Here is a 19,138-nt window from a genome sequence, read left to right as displayed (position 1 = left end):
AAAAAAAAAAAGTTTTTATTCTTTATCTTTTGAAGACACCTTATGATGTAGTAAATATCTTGTAACCTTTCATTTGAGTACATAATGCCAAACTACTTTCTATTGTTCGAAGCAATAAAATTAGATTCTGTTTTTGATATTTCTTTTCAAAAATATACACTCCGCTCATCACTTCTGATTAAACTGCTTCTATGTCATAACAAGCTGTCATTACTACCGTCTGTTAGTATTTTTGTGGGTAGTCTACGCTCTACTATGACCCCTCCCACAATAACTAGACCCTAATTTAATCCCGAAAGAAAAAAATATTGGATTCATAAACTAACTTGGGAAATTTCACAGTGTGTTATGGTTGTGAACGCACTCTAATTCGGTGTAAATGGTTTTGTTTTGTCGTAAATGCTAGAAATAAAATCGGGTTGCGGCGCATTTTTCACCGGCGGTGACCGTTTCGCGGGAAAAGAAGCAGCGGAAGGATTCGTAAGTGATGCGGCCTTTTAAAAAGCAGCCGCGGAGCGCGCAGCTACTAGTGTCACTCTGCTTTTAAGGCGCTGTGGGTTGTCCTCTTTCTGTGGCGTCTACACGTATGCTTCTTTGCGTATCCAACCCGCTGAGCTTTACGACGCCCTCCGTGGAAGGATTTAATGTCACAGCCGTCGTGGAATAACTTTCCTGCACGTTGTTTTTTAGCATCTTCTTTCGCCCACTGTGTAAAATCTGAAAGGTAAGGATGATGCGAGCGAGGAATCTGCAGAGTTGTCATTGCGAAAGCGGGGGTTCCCCTTCTTCCTTCTTATTTTACTAACTAGTCCTAGTTTCTGCATGCACCTGCTGCAGCAGCACCTGTGCATGCATGCAACACCCCCCCCCTCACACACACACACAGATAGGGTCAGTGTTTTTGAGTGACCATGTGATGCTGCCTGCACTCTTGTAGGATCTGAGCCAAACAGCTGTTCGCTGCAACAAAAACCTAATCTGTATTTTTATCTCCTTTTTTTTTTTTTCTCCCCCCGCCAGCTTCATTATAAGGATTGCCCACTTACAGAAATCATGCCGCTGTATTCAGCTTTGGCGAGTAAGAACTACGATTACGAGTACGACTCCCTGCAGCCCTTTTTCTACTACGATAACGAGGAGGAGGACTTCTATCCGGAGCAGCCGCAGCCTCCGGCGCCGAGCGAGGACATCTGGAAAAAATTCGAGCTTCTGCCGACCCCTCCCCTCTCCCCGAGCCGCCGGTCGTCTCTGTCCAGCCTCTTCCCCTCCACCGCCGACCAGCTGGAGATGGTCACAGAGTTCCTCGGCGACGACGTGGTCAACCAGAGCATCATCTGCGACTCAGATTACTCTCAGACCTTCCTCAAGTCCATCATTATCCAGGACTGCATGTGGAGCGGGTTCTCTGCGGCGGCCAAACTGAAGAAGGTGGTGTCCGAGCGGCTGGCTTCTCTGCACGCTGCAAGGAAGGACGCTGCAGCCGCTGCAGCGGCGGATCCGACCGGTGCTGCTGGGTGGAGACCGAACAGCAGCTACCTGCAGGATTTGAACACATCCGCGTCGGAGTGCATCGATCCCTCAGTAGTTTTCCCCTACCCGGTGGCGGAGACGCCCAAGCAGACCGCGGGGACGGTGGGCAGGAAGGACCTGGGGCTGGACACGCCGCCCAACAGCAGCAGCAGCTGTAGTGACTCAGGTAAGTGGAATGAGCATGCTTCATGCAGACACACCCCTCTCCAGAGCATGGCTGCTGATTTGACTCAGAGTTGCATGGCATATGGAAGCTGACTTGTTATTTTTCTTTATTGAAGATGATGAAGCAGATGAGGATGATGATGAGGAGGAGGAGGAAGAAGAAGAAGAAGAAGATGAGGAGGAAATTGATGTGGTAACAGTGGAGAAAAGGCACGCAGTGAAACGCTGTGACCCCAGCCCAGTGGAGATCAGGCATGCAAGTCCACTAGTCCTGAAGAGGTGCCACGTCTCCACTCACCAGCACAATTACGCCGCCCATCCATCCATGAGGCACGAGCAGCCGGCTGTCAAGAGGCTGAAGCTGGAGAGCAGCAGCAGCAGCAGCATCACTGGAGGAGGAGGAGGAGCTGCTGTCACCTCCAGCAGGGTCCTCAAACAGATCAGCAGCAACCGCAAGTGTTCGAGCCCACGAACATCTGACACCGAGGACTACGACAAGAGAAGGACTCACAACGTGCTGGAGCGCCAGAGGAGGAACGAGCTCAAGCTGAGCTTCTTCGCCCTGCGAGACGAGATCCCAGAGGTGGCGAACAACGAGAAGGCGGCCAAGGTGGTGATCTTGAAGAAGGCAACAGAGTGCATTTACAGCATGCAATCAGATGAACAGAGACTGCTTTCACTCAAGGAGCAGCTAAGGAGGAAAAGTGAACTTTTAAAGCAGAGACTTGCACAGCTACAGGGTTCTCGTGTTTAAAGGATTCAATTTAAGACTTTTTTTAGTTTGTTTTTTTTGATGAAAGTTAAAGACTTGATGTACAGTTGTTGCATGCAGATGTTCAATGGGTTGAATTGTTTGGAATCTTTGATTTTCCAAGTTTAAACTGCCTCAGCTGAAGTTATGGTTGGATAAAATATTTAAAAGTTTATTTTATTAATAAAATGTTTAAAAGGGGTCTGCCCTCTTCAGGGATGGCTCCGAATAAAATATACATTTTTATGTTTTTGTAAATAGTTAATATTTCCTAAGAAAATGTATTTTTCAATAGTGAACGTCTGGATGTCCAGGCTCACCTTCTGTTTTTTTTTTTGCAATATGTTGTTGGATCTTTTGGAATTATATAAAAAATGTTTTCTTAAATCTGTGTCCTTTGTTTTGCACTAAACATCACAGCAAAATCCAGCAGTTGGCTTGAAGGGATCTTTAGACATGAGCTCTCAGCTTTGAGCAGGTGTGGGGATGCTTTGGGATAAATTCAGTTCAGGATAAATGTGGAGTTTGATCTAAGGGCAAAATATACATATAGAGCAATGGCATTTTATTTTTAGTAAAACAAAATTTTTTTTTAAATATTCAGAAACATTTTGATTAAGGTAGATGCTTAAGTACATGGTGTGCATTGATGCACAATCATGTGTTCAATATACAAGAAATTTAGAAAAAGTAGAAAAGTATTTTTTCCCCACCCCTGAAATAATTTTTAAAAGACCAAACTTTAAAAATCATGGAGCATGTGAGATTGAAATGATTTCTTTTAGAAATCTTGATCAAATTCTGCATAAATGATTACATTTAGATAAGATATTCATTATAAATGCTCCTGAGGACATTTTAATATATTAGAACTGTACAAAAATTAGAATATAAAATGTCATGCAAATTAGTAGAAAAAAGGTAAGAAGGCGTAAAAGTGGCTGATTTCCTCACAGGAACATGTTTACCTGGACGTCACACCTGACTACATCTGATCATCCCTTGAGCTGTTTTTCCCTGTCTCGCCGTGACGTCACGCGCCCTATCCCTGCTCAGTCTGAGCGCGTGGTCCGTGTCGCGAGCACATGGAAGTAAGCAAGAGCTGAGATGCGCCTCCGATTACCTCATTAAAAATGTATATATGCACGGAATATAATCGTAATAAAGAGCACCAGGAGCAGCCGGAGCTGAGACACAGGAGCGTTTTTTATTTTTAATTTTTTTTTTTAAACAAACCACCAACAGGTAAATTTGTGTTCTATATTTCTCTCTTTATCCTTCAAACTTCACATGAAGCTGTTTCTGGGCTGGTAGCGACCGCATACAGGATTCTAGAAGCTGTAAGAGTGTCTACCTGTGGGAGCTGATTGTTCTGTCTCTGGATCTATTGTCTGCCAAACTCCTGGTTATGCTGCAGAGTTTGCAGCCCAGGCTCTGTAAAACACGCCTTTCCCAGATTCATCCTGATTTGGGGCTCAGTTTGTCGCGATTTAACAATGAAAAGGCTAATGCTACTTTGAAGCATTGCTTTGTGTCTATAGTTACTGTACATCATGATAACAAAAGGAAAAGCAAAGGAGTCCTGAATCTTCAGTTTTTTTTCCTCTAAGCGTGGATCACATGAAGGTTGCACCATGGAAGGACAGATGTTGAACGGTTTATTATTTTTTTAGTCCTTTGTTGATGAATGCATGGTGTAAAAACATGCCTCAGGCAGATATGAGAGCAGGGGTGCCTCAAGGAAATATTTAAAAAGGTGCCCAGATGGTGACAGCAGATATATTGTGCAAAATCACAAAAAAATCTAATCCTCGATTATAATGTTTTTATATCTGTAGAGAAAGAAACTTGATAGTGAAGCACTATAAAAACTATAACTGAGATTTGAATTATAGATACATAAATTAGTACAATTTTACATTTTATATATCACTCTTGCAATAAGGCTCACATTAACATGAACTGGAAATAAAAAAGCTTTTCTATTATGCTAAAATCAACTCAATAGCAGTCAGTGAGGAAGGAAAAGAAACATTTTTAAAGGGTTATTTTGTTTTTCTATGGAAGTTCATTTGTAGGGCTGCGACTAACGATTCTTTTGCCAAGCGATTGATCTGTCTATAATTTTTTTCAATTAAGCAATTAACTATCAGATAGCAAAAGGTTCCTTAGAGAAGTTTTTTTTTACAGAATTAAACCAGGGGAAAATAAATCTTTTCCACTTGTGGAGTTCTGCATAGAGCATCTTCACAGATGAAAAAAAGTATTCATATCGTAAAATGCAAAATATTGATATCAATTTTTACAGTCGTCTTACAGTTATTGCTCTTAGAGGGTTGCTCTGTCAGCTAAAGACATATTTTAGACTCTCTATACTCAGTATACAGTTTATAATTGATAAATTTCTAAATTAGTTGATGATTATTGCAATTATAGATTAATCACAATTAATTGTTTCTTTTTTATATAATTAAAACTTGAAATCATGTGTGACATTCATTCATATATGAAGTCAAAGGAAGTCAGTCTCTTCAATCAATCAATCTAAACCTGCAGGTTTCTTAACCTCTTGTTGGGGTTTTCAGTCTATGCTGCCCATTTAATGATAAAGTCAACCTTTGTAGCTCTAAACTCATTTGCACCCATTTCAGGTGGAAAAGAGCAGGTACAGCTGCTTACGCCCTGAAGTTGGGTTTCTCTCTCTAAAACCTCGTGTTATGACCAAACATCTAGTTTAGCAAAATCCTTTAGTTTTGACAAGCACTCTTTCATGTTACCCCACCTTATTTAAATGAGTGTTCAGTAAAAAAACAAACTCCCCCTTCTGTACAGTATGCACTGTCTCTACCCGATCTCTACCATCGGCTCATTTGTGCATATGCAAGCAGATATTCATCCAGGTCGCCAAGATTAATATGCTACTAAATGTACTTATTTTTATCCTTACATCACTAAAGAATGCTAATAAAAATCTTTAAAACATTTCTTATGACTTTTCTGAGATAATTTGATGTTTTTTTACAGTTTCTCTGTTAAACAGCTTTCTAATGTCATCATCTGACTTGCTCAGAGTAGTCCGGCAAAATATGATTAGACCATATATCTTTTTTTTGCTATTTCTTTCTTTAGAATACATGTTTCCCATCCTACGTGCATTGTTGACAGGTTTTGGATGTTTCCTAATCTGGCAGTTTAGGATGGCCGTCTACTGTATGGGGAAAAAATGTTTTCCTTTGGATTTATGGCATAAGAGATCAACAGACTTAGGTTCAAATTGGGCGAGATTTCGTCTATCCAGGCCGTTTATGAAAATTTTTTGGGCTGGAAAACGGGAGTAAGTGACATCTGGCAACCCTGCTGATGTGGTGAGTGGCGCTGGTCCATGGGAATACGGATACTGCGGATGTTGCTGAGGTTATATTTTCATTTCAGTTACATTTGCGATGCACGCGTTTGACTGTGCTTCTATTTTTTTGTGGGCCGGTATTGATGGGGCAAAATGTCTTGGCCGAAAATCGTTCCCCGTTTGAGCCTTCGATTACCTCACAAGTTTGGACTGTTTTGGGTTTACTGTGTCTTTATTTTAGGCAAAGTGGCTAGTTAAACATCGGCATGCTTTCTTGACCAATGTTTGGCACAGTGCTGCCCATGTTTTAAATAAATTCTACAATCACAATTACAGTTGAAATAATGTTAACAGAATGTCACACTGGATTTCCTTGATATGCAAAATAAACCCAGATTGTCTTCACAACGTTCGACAATTCTATTCCCCTGATTTTCTTTCTGATTATTGTGCAACCCTATCTCTGCTGCATAGTGTAAAGTTAGCCATGTTTGGATGATAAGATATTCAGTATATTTTTCCACACCTGGTCACAACTGCCATTTCAAACCACGTTTGTGGCCAAATTTTCATCATATAATAAGGTCAGGTTCTGTTGAAAATATACTCACTGAGGTTTAGCCCAGTTCTGTCTAACACTAATGAAACCGTCTTTCACCTGCAGATTAGAGAGAAAGAAAAAAAAAACAGTGGTTTTACTGGTTTATGGATCACAACTTAATAACCCAGTTACTGAGCAGTAACTGGAATCAAAAGACTATTCATTAAATTAGTTAAGTATATTGGTTGCAGACAGACACATCAAGCTGCTTTGAGGTGACCTATCAGCCCCACATTATGATGGAACCTGTATTGCGTTAATGGTGACTCACCAATCCCTCATCATGATAGAACCTCCACTGTGTTTTAATGTGGCGTGGCAGCGCCACACTATAGAACACCCACTGTTTTTATGGTAACCCAACATCCCCACATCATGATAGAACCTCTTCTGTGTTTATGGTGACCCATCAGTTCCCTCCTCATGTTAAAAACTCAGTTGTGTTTTAATATGAGCCAATAACCCCCAATCTCAATATAGCCACCACTATGTTTCAGTGTTACATCTCAGACACTTTTTTGTTTTGGTTTATTTCAGTTTTTTTTTCAGTGGATTAATTGTTTTGTCACCCAGATGGCATCAAAAGGGTTACATGTCAGATTTATTATTATTTATTTAAGTGCAATAGGTAAGAGAAAACGTGACCCAAATGTCTCACAACTGTAGGGAAACTAAATGCTATTTTTTTTTTCCAAAAGGGGAATTAAAAATATTAGAAAACTTGGAATAAACAGAAAAAGAAGGCAGAAGTAACATCCCCAATTGACTGTTTTAGATAATTAAATGAATATGCAAGTGTTAATCCTATATTGTGTTTAATTGATGGTAAATAAAATCATGACATTAAAAGTTTCTGAACTTCTGCTTATTATAAAGATCTTACAAGCAGCTTAATTTGGTTCAAATATATTTTCTACTTCCTGAATTTAAAGGTTCTGTTTTAAAATGTAAGATCTGGGTAATACCCAGAAAAAAATGTTGAGGAAGCTGAAATCTCTACAGTAGTACATACTTGGAGGCTGAGGAACACCCAGAGGTCTGCTCTTATGTAATATTACTTTGTTTTTTTCCATCATGAAGTCTGGAGTGCATTTAAAGCATCTGATACTCCTTTGAACAGTTCTTTACTGCCAGTTGAATCTTTTCCCAGTATTTTCTTTTTTTCATAGAATGACATCATTCCCCGCTTCAGGAGGGAACTGCTGTCTCTGTTTTTTTATTTAGTTTTAGTCGGTAGGGATTAACCCTCTGCCCACTGGCAGATTAAAGTGTGTTTTTGAAATGTGAGACTTTTTAGGAATATGTTGACATGTGGTTTTGAAAGATGAGGTCTGTATGCTAATGAATTATCCTATGTCACTGTGGCAGCTTTAAGCATTTTGCAAAAACAGTTTTCAGGGATTTAAATTGGACCTTTAAGGCTTCGCAAACCCCTGAAAACCTTATAACTGAGAATATCTTCATTAATTTATTCTTTATTGTAATATATAGATTCATTACACATGGAGCTATGCATAAAATTGATCTTTTTTAAATCAATAAAAAAATAACATTTAGTTTCTTAGAAAAAAAAAAAAAATAAAACCTAAAACAGAGTATTTTTATACTTTGCAGTTTATTTATATAGCGCCAATTCACAACAGATATCAGTCAGTTTACAGAAACAATTGATTATATACAATATATCCATTCAGTACTTAGCAGCGATCCTTTAGCAAGAGTTACTGAATCAGTAAAGTGTAGCATGGATGAGATCACAGTGGAGGTGTTGAGTTTGCTTCAACTGTGACTATTAGATCATTTGCGTTTGTGGCTCATCTTCCAGCAAACAATTCTCCATATATTCTCTGTAAGGTTTAGGTGGTGTGTGTTTGGGCTGTGTCCCAACGTCCTCCTAACCCCTCAATCACTATATAGAGAGCAGATTATATGGACTTTATAACTCAGTTAAATGACTGTCCGAGAGATGATCTATACTTTTTTTTTTTTTTTCATATGGTGGTCTATACATGGGTAATAGTGGACGATTGGACACAGCCGTGGTGCTAAAGCCATGGGAGTTTGAACATGTGGACAGGTGTGAAGTCGGGGGAACACAGTGGACTAACCACGGGAGATGCGGACCCGTAGATCAGCTTGTTGCTGTTAAAGAAGGCTTGGCGTCTCTGTTCTTGGTACTTCATGGACATTCTTCATAAAGTGCAGAACCTCTTGGAAAACCCTGAGCATCCTCTTCATCAGCCTGCCATATAACAACAGTGTCTGCAGTGAGAGGCTTCTCCAGATCCCCTGTTAATATCTGCAACCATTTGTTAAATAAGCCACAATATTGGCTACAGCAAATTTAAACTGTATTAAATTGAACTGAAAATGAAACTTTTAGCAACTTGGATTTATGGGATTTTTGTTCCTCCATCCGTATCTGAAACCTTGATTTGTAAATAATTAGAAAAAGGAATGTGGAACAATGGTGGTTTAACACAAGAAGCCAAGGCTGTAGTAATGCATGTTGCTTTGACACCTTATTTTTTAATCACTTCCACTGAATCTTTCAGTGACGATTGTTGAATTTAACTCTCACTAAACATCCAGTCTTAAGCTAATTATTTTTTTAGTTTCCCCTCGTCTGGCAGGTTCTGTTAAATTATTGCTCTTTCTCATGATTTTCATCTAATTTTACAGTAATGCATGTGTGTGGTGAATGCATATATGATCTCTACCTGCTTTTACTGGCATACGTTAATGCTTTGATAATATTTAATTGTATATGGATGTACCTAGGGCTGGCGGATTAATAGATTAAAATTATTTTTTAATTTTTTACTAATCCACTCTTTAGGCTTCCACAGCTCAGAGTAACATCACTTCATCACTTTTTGTCCTCATCTGCTCTAATAACTGGTAAACAAGCTTGGTGTGTGATGTCACTAGCTGCAAACATTTGATTTGTTGTATTTTCATTGTTTGTTGTTAAACATGATTATTTTACAAGCATTTTTCACAGCTTGAATTTTGTTGCCCTTTAAATTAAGGTCACCTCCCAGGGGGGGGTTAAAACAAAGCTAGTTTTACAAAACGCTATATGTCATTTGTCATCTTTATCATGAAAAATTATTGGAAAAATCAGGTTTGCTAGAAAAAAAAATTGGAGATTAGATTTGCAAGGCATATTACCTATATATAGGTAATATGCCTTACAAATATATATATATATATACCCAGACCTATATGTACCTATATTGTATTTTCTCTGACCTTATTTAACCTTACAGAACAAACTCATTTAAAAACCCAACAGGGAAAATGGTGTGTGGCAGCTGATTAAAATTACTACAGGTTGCCACAACAACCACTTATTTTCATTGGTTAAAGTAGGTTTCATGGGATTTAAATGATATAATGACCGACGATGGTCCAAGTAACTGGTTTTCTTAACATTTAGAGCTGGTGGGACATAATCTAAAATTTCATGCAAGGAGGACTTTAAGCTTATTGTTGTCGCCAGTGTAACAGAAGCAAAATTGCTTTGGTGCTCTCTAACTACCTATGCGTGCAGAAAAATAGAGACTTGGCCTGATCAGAAACAAGATAAATATTTTTTATGCATAAACCCCCGTCAAATTTAGCTCTTGATGACTCAAAATAAACTCTACACTCACCGGCCACTTTATTAGGTACCCCATGCTAGTAACGGGTTGGACCCCCTTTTGCCTTCAGAACTGCCTCAATTCTTGGTGGCATAGATTCAACAAGGTGCTGGGAGCATTCCTCAGGGAGTTTGGTCCATATTGACATGATGGCATTACACAGTTGCAGCAGATTTGTCGGCTGCACATCCATGATGCGAATCTCCCGTTCCACCACATCCCAAAGATGCTCTATTGGATTGAGATCTGGTGACTGTGGAGGCCATTTGAGTACAGTGAACTCATTGTCATGTTCAAGAAACCAGTCTGAGATGATTCCAGCTTTATGACATGGCGCATTATCCTGCTGAAAGTAGCCATCAGAAGTTGGGTACATTGTGGTCATAAAGGGATGGACATGGTCAGCAACAATACTCAGGTAGGCTGTGGCAGTGCAACGATGCTCAATTGGTACCAAGGGGCCCAAAGAGTGCCAAGAAAATATTCCCCACACCATGACACCACCACCACCAGCCTGAACCGTTGATACAAGGCAGGATGGATCCATGCTTTCATGTTGTAGACGCCAAATTCTGACCCAACCATCCGAATGTCGCAGCAGAAATCGAGACTCATCATACCAGGCAACGTTTTTCCAATCTTCTATTGTCCAATTTCGATGAGCTTGTGCAAATTGTAGCCTCAGTTTCCTGTTCTTAGCTGAAAGGAGTGGCACCCGGTGTGGTCTTCTGCTGCTGTAGCCCATCTGCCTCAAAGTTCGACGTACTGTGCGTTCAGAGATGCTCTTCTGCCCACCTTGGTTGTAACGGGTGGTTATTTGAGTCACTGTTGCCCTTCTATCAGCTCGAACCAGTCTGGCCATTCTCCTCTGACCTCTGGCATCATTCTCTGTAAATCCTAGAGATGGTTGTGCGTGAAAATCCCAGTAGATCAGCAGTTTCTGAAATACTCAGACCAGCCCTTCTGGCACCAACTATCATGCCACGTTCAAAGTCACTCAAATCACCTTTCTTCCCCATACTGATGCTCGGTTTGAACTGCAGGAGATTGTCTTGACCATGTCTACATGCCTAAATGCACTGAGTTGCCGCCATGTGATTGGCTGCTTAGAAATTGAGTGTTAATGGGCGTTTGACCGGTTTTCCTTATTAAGTTGGCGGTTGGTGTATTTTAATAGTCCAGACATTAAATTCCTGCCATTGTCTGACCTTCCTATAGAATTTCAGGGTTGGATGCTATGCAGATTTTGGGAACATTTTGCCTGAAGCACGGTAAAGAGTGGTGGTCATGGATAGGTGCAGAAGGCGAGGGGATTGTGAGAAAAAGTTAATTACACGCACCAAAATTAGCAGAAGGTAGAGAAAAGCGTGTCGCTTGTCCCCCTCAAGGCCTGTATGCACCCTGAGAAAGCTGAGAAATTTGTTCTTTAAATCAGAGGCTGCAGTAAAAACACATTATTGTCCTTTCTGATCAGGGTGCTTCATATTGCACAAGAACCACAGTGCAGAAATCCAGAAAATCATGCAGCATTTGTCAGTGTGGATCAGAATCAGAAAAAAAAGGCTAGACCATTTGTTAAGGATAAACAAGAGCTGAGTGAAATATTTCCGTTTTCTTGTGGTGTAGGTATAGACAAGGCGCCTGCATCCTGAGGTGCATGTGGCTCTTTGGACACTACATTGGCTCTTAATAGTGGATAAAACATATATAAAGAACTAACTAATGTACTATAATAATGATAACCAGTCTTAGGAGCTTTGGTGTTTTTATAAAGGATATCTGAATTGAATTTTTTCAACAGAATTACATTAAAAGTACCAGAAATATGTTTTTAGAGTTTTTGTAATTATTTGATTTGCCAAATAATACCCTATAGAATAAAATCCATGCTTCAGCTTTATGAATAGTTTTATGTTTTTCCTTATTATGATAGCTAAAAATACAATAAGCTGTTTAAGATGGCAACAGATTTCCTTTGGCCGACATTTAACATAAATAATGGATTGTGTTTTATTAACATGCATGTAATATAATGTTAAAATAAGGGAAAAAAGCGTGGATGTTGATTGTTTTTAACCTGCAGAGTTACCTCTTTAATCTCCAATATTTTAACTTTGTCCTGGATAGAGTAGTCGCTGTTTTATTTTTTTAAAGCTGCAGTGTTTTTTTGAAGTAAAGCTCAACATGCTGGGTGTTTTCATCCTGTAACTCTGCTTGAGCCTGTCTTTTTGCTCTCTACAAGCATGCTGACACAGTTTATGCCTTGAAATGACACACAGCTTTAAACACACTCAGGGGGTCTGTGTTACTGTTCTGTCATAGTGAAGAGAAAACATGATCCCCTCAGACAGTGAGACAGGAGCTGGAACGGAGGAGGGGGGGAAATGAGGACCAACCGTGATCCCAGGTTCCTGAGTTGTCCGGGAGAGATGAGTCACAATCTGCAAACGGCGCGTTGGATTTTCTCGCTGTCGGTTCAGTTCAGGCGTGCTGGGAGAGCGCAGACACAAACTGTTTAGCTGACCTACATTTGATGTTTACGTGTCCTGCCACTGTGGGAGCGAGAGGACTGGGGTTTGAAAGGAAACATGCCCGCACGTTTATTAAGCTGCTTCCCAAATTCCATTATAGAGTCGACAGAGTGAAGGAGGAGCATTAGGCGGACGTACCTCCCTTGTAATGTACCTCACATAAGCCAAAGGCCAACGCCCACGTGTCACAGTGATGCGAAACATGATGACCAGCGTGGGAGTTTCAAAGCTCCTCCATAGTGATTAGATCCTAGGTGGAAGTTGTAAAAATGATTCCTTGTCAAAGTTCTTTCATATCTTTTGCTCTTTCAACACTTTTATGTCTCCTTGTCTACCTGAAGGAGTGGCAGGACCCTGAAGCAACAAAGAAACCACTGCTCTAATGGAGGAATTGCTGCTATAGTTTGAAATCTTATTTTTCTTTTTTACTATTATTTGTCATTCTCATAGTTTTGTTGTTCATCCAAAATATATCTAGATTTTCACAATTATGAAGATTTTTTTAGGAATTTTGTCAAATCTTCTGATTTTAAAGTCCCATTATTTGATGTAAATATAATATATATTTTTCTAAATATAATATATATTTTTGCATATCAAAGCTCCAATTAACATTGGTTAATCTGCCTAAATTCAAGGCTTTTTTACACCATAAAGGAACCAAAAAGTGGTCAGATACCAGCTTGAAAATGAGAGAATTTGCAGGGAAAGTCTGAGAAACAATTCGAGCTTCTGAAAAGCTGTACGGATATTAATTGCAGACATTTTAGGTGTGGAAGAAAGTCTGGGTTTTGCTGAGGGGACAGAAAAAGAGAGGTGAGATGATGTGAGACTGGGTTTTCTCAAAGTAAGGATGTTTCCTGTGATCTTTGTTGTTTTAGTTTTGCCTTAAAATGAAACCAAAGCCTTGATTCAAGGTCTTTTTGAACACACCCAATTCACACCTTTGGCCCCTGAGGCCTGATGAGCAATCCCAGCTTCTCTGATCTGTTTCATTTCAGAACTACAAACTGCCTCTACCTTGGATGGATTTGACTGTCTTTTCACTCCCCTCTACTAAAAGTCAATAGGCGCCAGCTTCCCATCTGTGCAAATTGATACCCTTGCTGCTGAATCATACTATTAAAGAGCTCTCCATCTTTTCTTACTATCTTCGTCTGCACCCTCTCACCCCTTCAGCTCCTCCCCCAGAGCGAGGCTGTTTGGAATGGGGAGGGGGGTGGGCTCATCTTATCTTACTTATGGGGATGCAGGACAAGGTGTGTTTGCCAACTGGGTTTGAGGCCATGTTCCGGCTGAAGATAGTACAAGGTTGCAAAAGTGTGAACTTTACTGCTCCTGGAGGGAAGCTGTTTGGAGTCACACTGATTGGTTGTATACCTGGCTGTATGTGTAGGTTCGTTGTCTTGCTTGAAGGTGAATCTCTTCACTAGTTTCAAATCCCTTTCAGCCCAAACAGCTTTTTTTGTTTTTATTTTTTAGCTCCATCAATATTGACCAGTTCCCCTGTCTCTGTGATGCTGCGACCACCTCCACGCATGCAGGGTTAGACAGAGTTTCCAAGCTGTAGCACAGGGAAATTATGAGATTACTACTGTTTGTTTGTTTGTTTTGTGCTGCTTTGCCCAAAAATATCTGGACAAATGATATATATATAAAGATATGAAATTGTTCAGATCATTTAAATGACATGTTTTTCTTTTTATTTTTAAAGAAACTCAACCCATAATTATATGTACAATCACATGGCAACAAAGGCTACGTTCACACCGCAGCCTGAAGTGACCAAAATCCAATCTTTTTGGCCCACATGCGACCTGGATCTGATCTTTTCATGGCAGTCTGAACAACACAGATCCGATTTTTTCCAATGTGACCCAGGCCACTTGGCTATGTGGTCCTGGAGCTGATACTTTTCAAATGTGACCTGTGTCTGAACGGCCAGGTCGCATTCATCTGACCTGAACGGCATTTAATACCCAACAAAGGTCACTACTCTGCTTCTTGCTACACAAAAGCGGCAAGAAAAACAACAAACATGGTGGACGATGATGCTGAGAGTAGTATTTTTTTAACCATCTGGAAAAGATTGAGGTTTTGAAAGATCACTAGATGCACTCCAGCACTACATCTATGCTTACTTCTGTAAACACAGAGCACACTGGCTTGTGACATCATTCGTCCTCTACTGCGCATGCGGGACACTTAAGCTGAATGAATGCAGTTTACACAAGAGATCACATACAAGTTACATATATTTGGAAATGTGAAAGGCAATGCAAAAAAAAATCGTATTTCACAAAAAAGTCAGAATTGAGCATCAAGGCCTGCAGTGTGAACGTAGCCAAAGACAACCATGCTATGATGTGAAATCAGTATTTCCATGACACTGGAGGAATTGTGGTCCACTCTTCTTTGCAGATTGTTTTCAATTCAACCAGATTGGAGTTTTTGTTTTTCAAAACATAAAAACCTTTTACTAAAAGGCCTGTAAAGTTCACACAGCAGCATCTCAGCTGGATTTACGTCTAGCCTTTAAGACAATTCTAAATTTTTACTTTCTTTTTTTCTACACCAGACGATTACTTTGTGCTTTTTCTAATGCCAGAAGTGATAAACTACACTTAATTGACTGAAAGCAACCCCATAGATCTTTACTGCTTTTATTTTAACGAAGATTATTTTTGTGTTTCCACTAAAACTTTATATACCCTATAACAAAGGAAGCTAAACTTTCTTGGATGTTTTTGGGAAAGAAAACAAAAAAGAAAACCAAAATGTTTTTAACAATATATTACTCAGGAATAATTACTGTAAAGACGCATGCGATAACAGCTGCAACATTCACACATTTTCTGGCATGTGTCATAAAACAGCACTTACTGTTTATTTACCCCAATAAGCCTTTATGTTAGCAAAGGAGTGTCGTCATAGTCCCCTGCAGGCACAACAGCTCCTAAAGCAAATGTTTATTTATTGGTGCCGTAAAGTGCAGCTCGTAAATCATTCAACTTGTGCAGTTTTTTTATTTTTTTGTATTTATTTATTTGGTTATACATGGAGGACAGTTGTAAAAACATGGATTGTGAGTGGCAGCCTTTAATGGAGATACAGTGTCTGGACGAGGAGGGTCTGTGGTTCTGCTGACCCGTCACTGTGAGCCCTGCAGGCTCATCCTGGTCCTGATTAATGGCTCTTTATGTCTGCTGGGGACAGGGTTCCTTCATTCCCCTTCACTATTGCTCACAGCAGATGGGGGAGACCCCCTGTGGCCCCTGGCTCTGTTGCACCCCTGCTACCTTTTGGTTTCAGCATCTTTTATCTTCATCAGTGTACATCAGGGGTGTCAAAATGGTTCTTTCCAACCAGGCAGTATCACCAGACTCCATTCATCTCATCAAGTCATCATGTTCAGATTGGACTCACTTGATGAGATGAATGGAGTCTGGTGTGCTATTGCTTGGTTGGAAAGAAAACCTGCAGCCACACGGCCCTTTCTGGAACCAGTTTGACACCCCTGGTGTACATTTTCCTTGACAAAGATGTCTGATCTGTATGTGACCAATGTGACCTGTTCTTCCTCCCAAAGTCACGGAATACACTGAAAAGTACAGCTTATTACTTCAGCATCCTTGAAATAAGGTTTAACCCACTCTGTATGCTGGAGGGAAACATTCTGACAGGATGACAGATCTGCTGGCATGTGCTCGTTAAATAGACGTTAAAATAGTAGCTTTTCAACCTAAAGGCCCTATTTAAGGGGATGCAATGAGGCTCTTTCCCTCCTGCTGCTACTGCTGTTGAACTCTCATTATGCTACAAATGGGAGTGCAGAGGGAACAGCAAGAAGATGAAGAAGGCGAGCTGCAAAAGTCAGGAGGTGAGCATAAAGGTAAACAATGAAGAAGCAAAAGGAGAATTAGGGCAACTGACAGTGTTCTATTTGGAATGGTCCCACTCCACCATCACTAGAGGATGATCAGTTTTAAAATGATGCAGCTAGGCTTCGGTCCAGTTTTCAAAATGACATCCAATTTACTTCTTTGTCAGTTGATCAATTTCTAGAAAGTTAGTTTCCAAGAATTGATCAGTTTATACAACTTGATCAGTTTCTGTTTAGTGGTTAAAGTATGTACGACCCAGAGACCTATTTATTTTAGATACTGGTTGGGTGATTGCCAACGCTCTGTTGGAAAGATGCTAAGGGATGAAATCTGCACAGTGTTGCATCTTTGGGTCATTCATCATTCAGAAGAGACAGCAGACAAAACCTCCATGATAGATAAACGGTTGGAAGGCATCCTTTGAGTTAAAAAATGCTTTATTTTTATTGCTTTAATAATGTTCTTGTGACACATTTTATAGGGTTTTCTTCAAGAGTTTGTCGTAGATAATGTTGGTTGTAGCCAGGAAGCATCTCCTGTTGCAGGACAACTCCTTGATTTTGTAGCGGTAGTAGTTAAGTTGTAGGAATGCACTGGGCTGGGCAGACTGCTCATGACTGCCTGTGACTGAACTTAAATGGTTCAAATTAAGGTAAAGCTCTTGTATATCTTGTTCAAATGTCATAAGTCTGACAGGAAGAGAGACATATGTAACAAAGTTAAACACATCTGCATTGGCAAAAATGCTAAGTAAAACCTCTAAATCGCAAGGTAAGGCAGCCAGGTTCGCCTCCATATGGGTTCTTTTGGCACACCTTATTAATAGACCCGACAGGGCATGCTTGGACATAAACAATCAATAAAACATTGCAATTAATGGTGTATTTGCTCTTGTTAGGAGTTTGGAAATAGAGAAAACAGTTAAAATTAAACAGTGATTCTCCTTTACATTGTTATAAAAGCAACTGTAGCCATGGTACATTTTCTTTCGTCATGAGGCGATCTCACACGACAGAGGTCCTTAGAGGAACCCCTATGCAGCCAGTATGAGTGGAAAAAAAGGATCAGATGCAGATCGCATTTCAGCCTTAAAGGTATAGTGGAGGATGTCCTTTTTCCAGATGGATCACCAAAATAAGTGGTCCTCCTAATTGTCGGTCATTCTGGTGATATGTTTACGTAAGGCCGTCCTACGTGCTCGTCCCCATTTTCACTTACCAGTGGTGAGTTTGACATAGTGGAAAAATTGCAAATCTTCTTTTGGAAAGTGAGCTTGTATGAGCGATGCAAACCGCAACTTTTAAACAGAGCGTGCATGAGGAGAAATGGGCTTGTGCACGCTCTTGCACAGGTTTAATAGGCGTTCCCTCCTGGGAGTGGGTATAGGGTTGTGCATCTGCATTTTTTTACTAAAGTGGAGCGGGCGGGTCTTTTCAAAAATTGTGAAAATCCTCCACAATACCGTTTAAATGGAGCTTTTTGCAGCAAACACCCAGGCTGGCTTCACTGTAAAGCAAAAGACTATGAAAAAGAACCTAGTGTGAGGTTATTCTCCTTCAAAGGCTTCAAATTTACTGGTTCAAATCTCACAGATGATCACTCTGTGTCCCTTAGCATGACCCTAGAACTAGTGGCGGCTGGCCCATTGAAGGTACAAGGGCGCCGCCTCACTCACCCAATGACCTTGATTAAGGCAGAAAAAAAGATTTGCAAGATAAATATTTAATCTTCAATGACAAGTAAAGCTGTTTCTTTCGTAGTCAGATTGATGAGGTATTTCCACCCTGGGGCGCAAAAATGTTTGGCCATAGACTCTCGTTAAAAGCTGTACATGCGCCGTAGCTCCTCTGCAATGCAAAAGATAGGACTATCCTGTGGCGCAGCTCTCCAGCACCCAGAGCAACAAGCATTTCTATTTGCACACCACCTCCCGCCAAAGCGCTGACGTCACAGCCGTCTCTTGTAAAGTGCGGTTAATTGACCGGTTTATATAATTAGTTAGCAACGAACCTCGGCTAATTGCATGCGGCAAGGCTAACGCATTATTTTGCTTTTCCTGCCTCCTTTTTTAAAGAATCATCGTCTGACCATTATTCTGCTTTTCCTGCCTCCTTTTTTAAAGAATCATCGTCTGACCCAGCATAGATTAAGATTGATATGACTGATTTAAAGTTCTTTTCAGAACATTTTATAATTAATTTTATAATTTGATGTTATTTTTTGTTGTTGGCATTCATGTAAATATACTGGTTTGAGACCTAAGTATACATTTGATTGTTTTTTTGTATAAAAACTGGAAAGAGAGAGTGTCGGAAAGCTGAGCGCAGATGGAGAAAAACAAAACTACAGGTTCATTATGACATCTATAAAGAGAAACTTCACTTTTATAATTTACAGCTGAGGAATGCAAGGAATTCGTATTTTTCTGACATCATCACTAAAAACTGTCATAATGCTTGGGCCTTATTTGCTACAGTCGACAGGCTAACAAACCCTCCTGTGTCAGTAGCACCTGAATTTTATTCTACCAAAGCCTGCAATGACTTTGCCAAATTTTTCACAGACAAAATCCAAATTATTAGACAAGCTGTTGGTTCAACAACAGCAGGTTCAGGTCTTGTATCGTGTCCACCAAGTCTAAACATCATGACACAGTTTTATCCCATTACTAGCAAAGAATTGG

The 19,138-nt window shown here is 40.1% G+C and overlaps 1 protein-coding gene across 1 annotated transcript; it reads left to right on the top strand.

Annotated features, from left to right (window-relative positions):
• The first annotated feature begins 527 nt into the window (after positions 1-527).
• On the top strand, positions 528-2,804 carry myc (v-myc avian myelocytomatosis viral oncogene homolog). Its single transcript, XM_015375653.1, has 3 exons — positions 528-724; positions 1,021-1,696; positions 1,812-2,804. The coding sequence occupies exons 2-3, from the start codon at positions 1,054-1,056 to the stop codon at positions 2,447-2,449; spliced, it is 1,281 nt and encodes a 426-aa protein (XP_015231139.1). The 5' UTR covers positions 528-724; positions 1,021-1,053; the 3' UTR covers positions 2,450-2,804.
• The last annotated feature ends 16,334 nt before the right edge of the window (positions 2,805-19,138 follow it).

Source organism: Cyprinodon variegatus, unplaced genomic scaffold (genome assembly GCF_000732505.1).
Source record: "Cyprinodon variegatus isolate N-32 unplaced genomic scaffold, C_variegatus-1.0 Scaffold123, whole genome shotgun sequence".
In the NCBI taxonomy this organism is placed as follows: Eukaryota; Metazoa; Chordata; class Actinopteri; order Cyprinodontiformes; family Cyprinodontidae; genus Cyprinodon; species Cyprinodon variegatus.
Note: the sequence above shows the minus strand (reverse complement) of the source record. Positions and strands in the feature narration are given on the sequence as shown.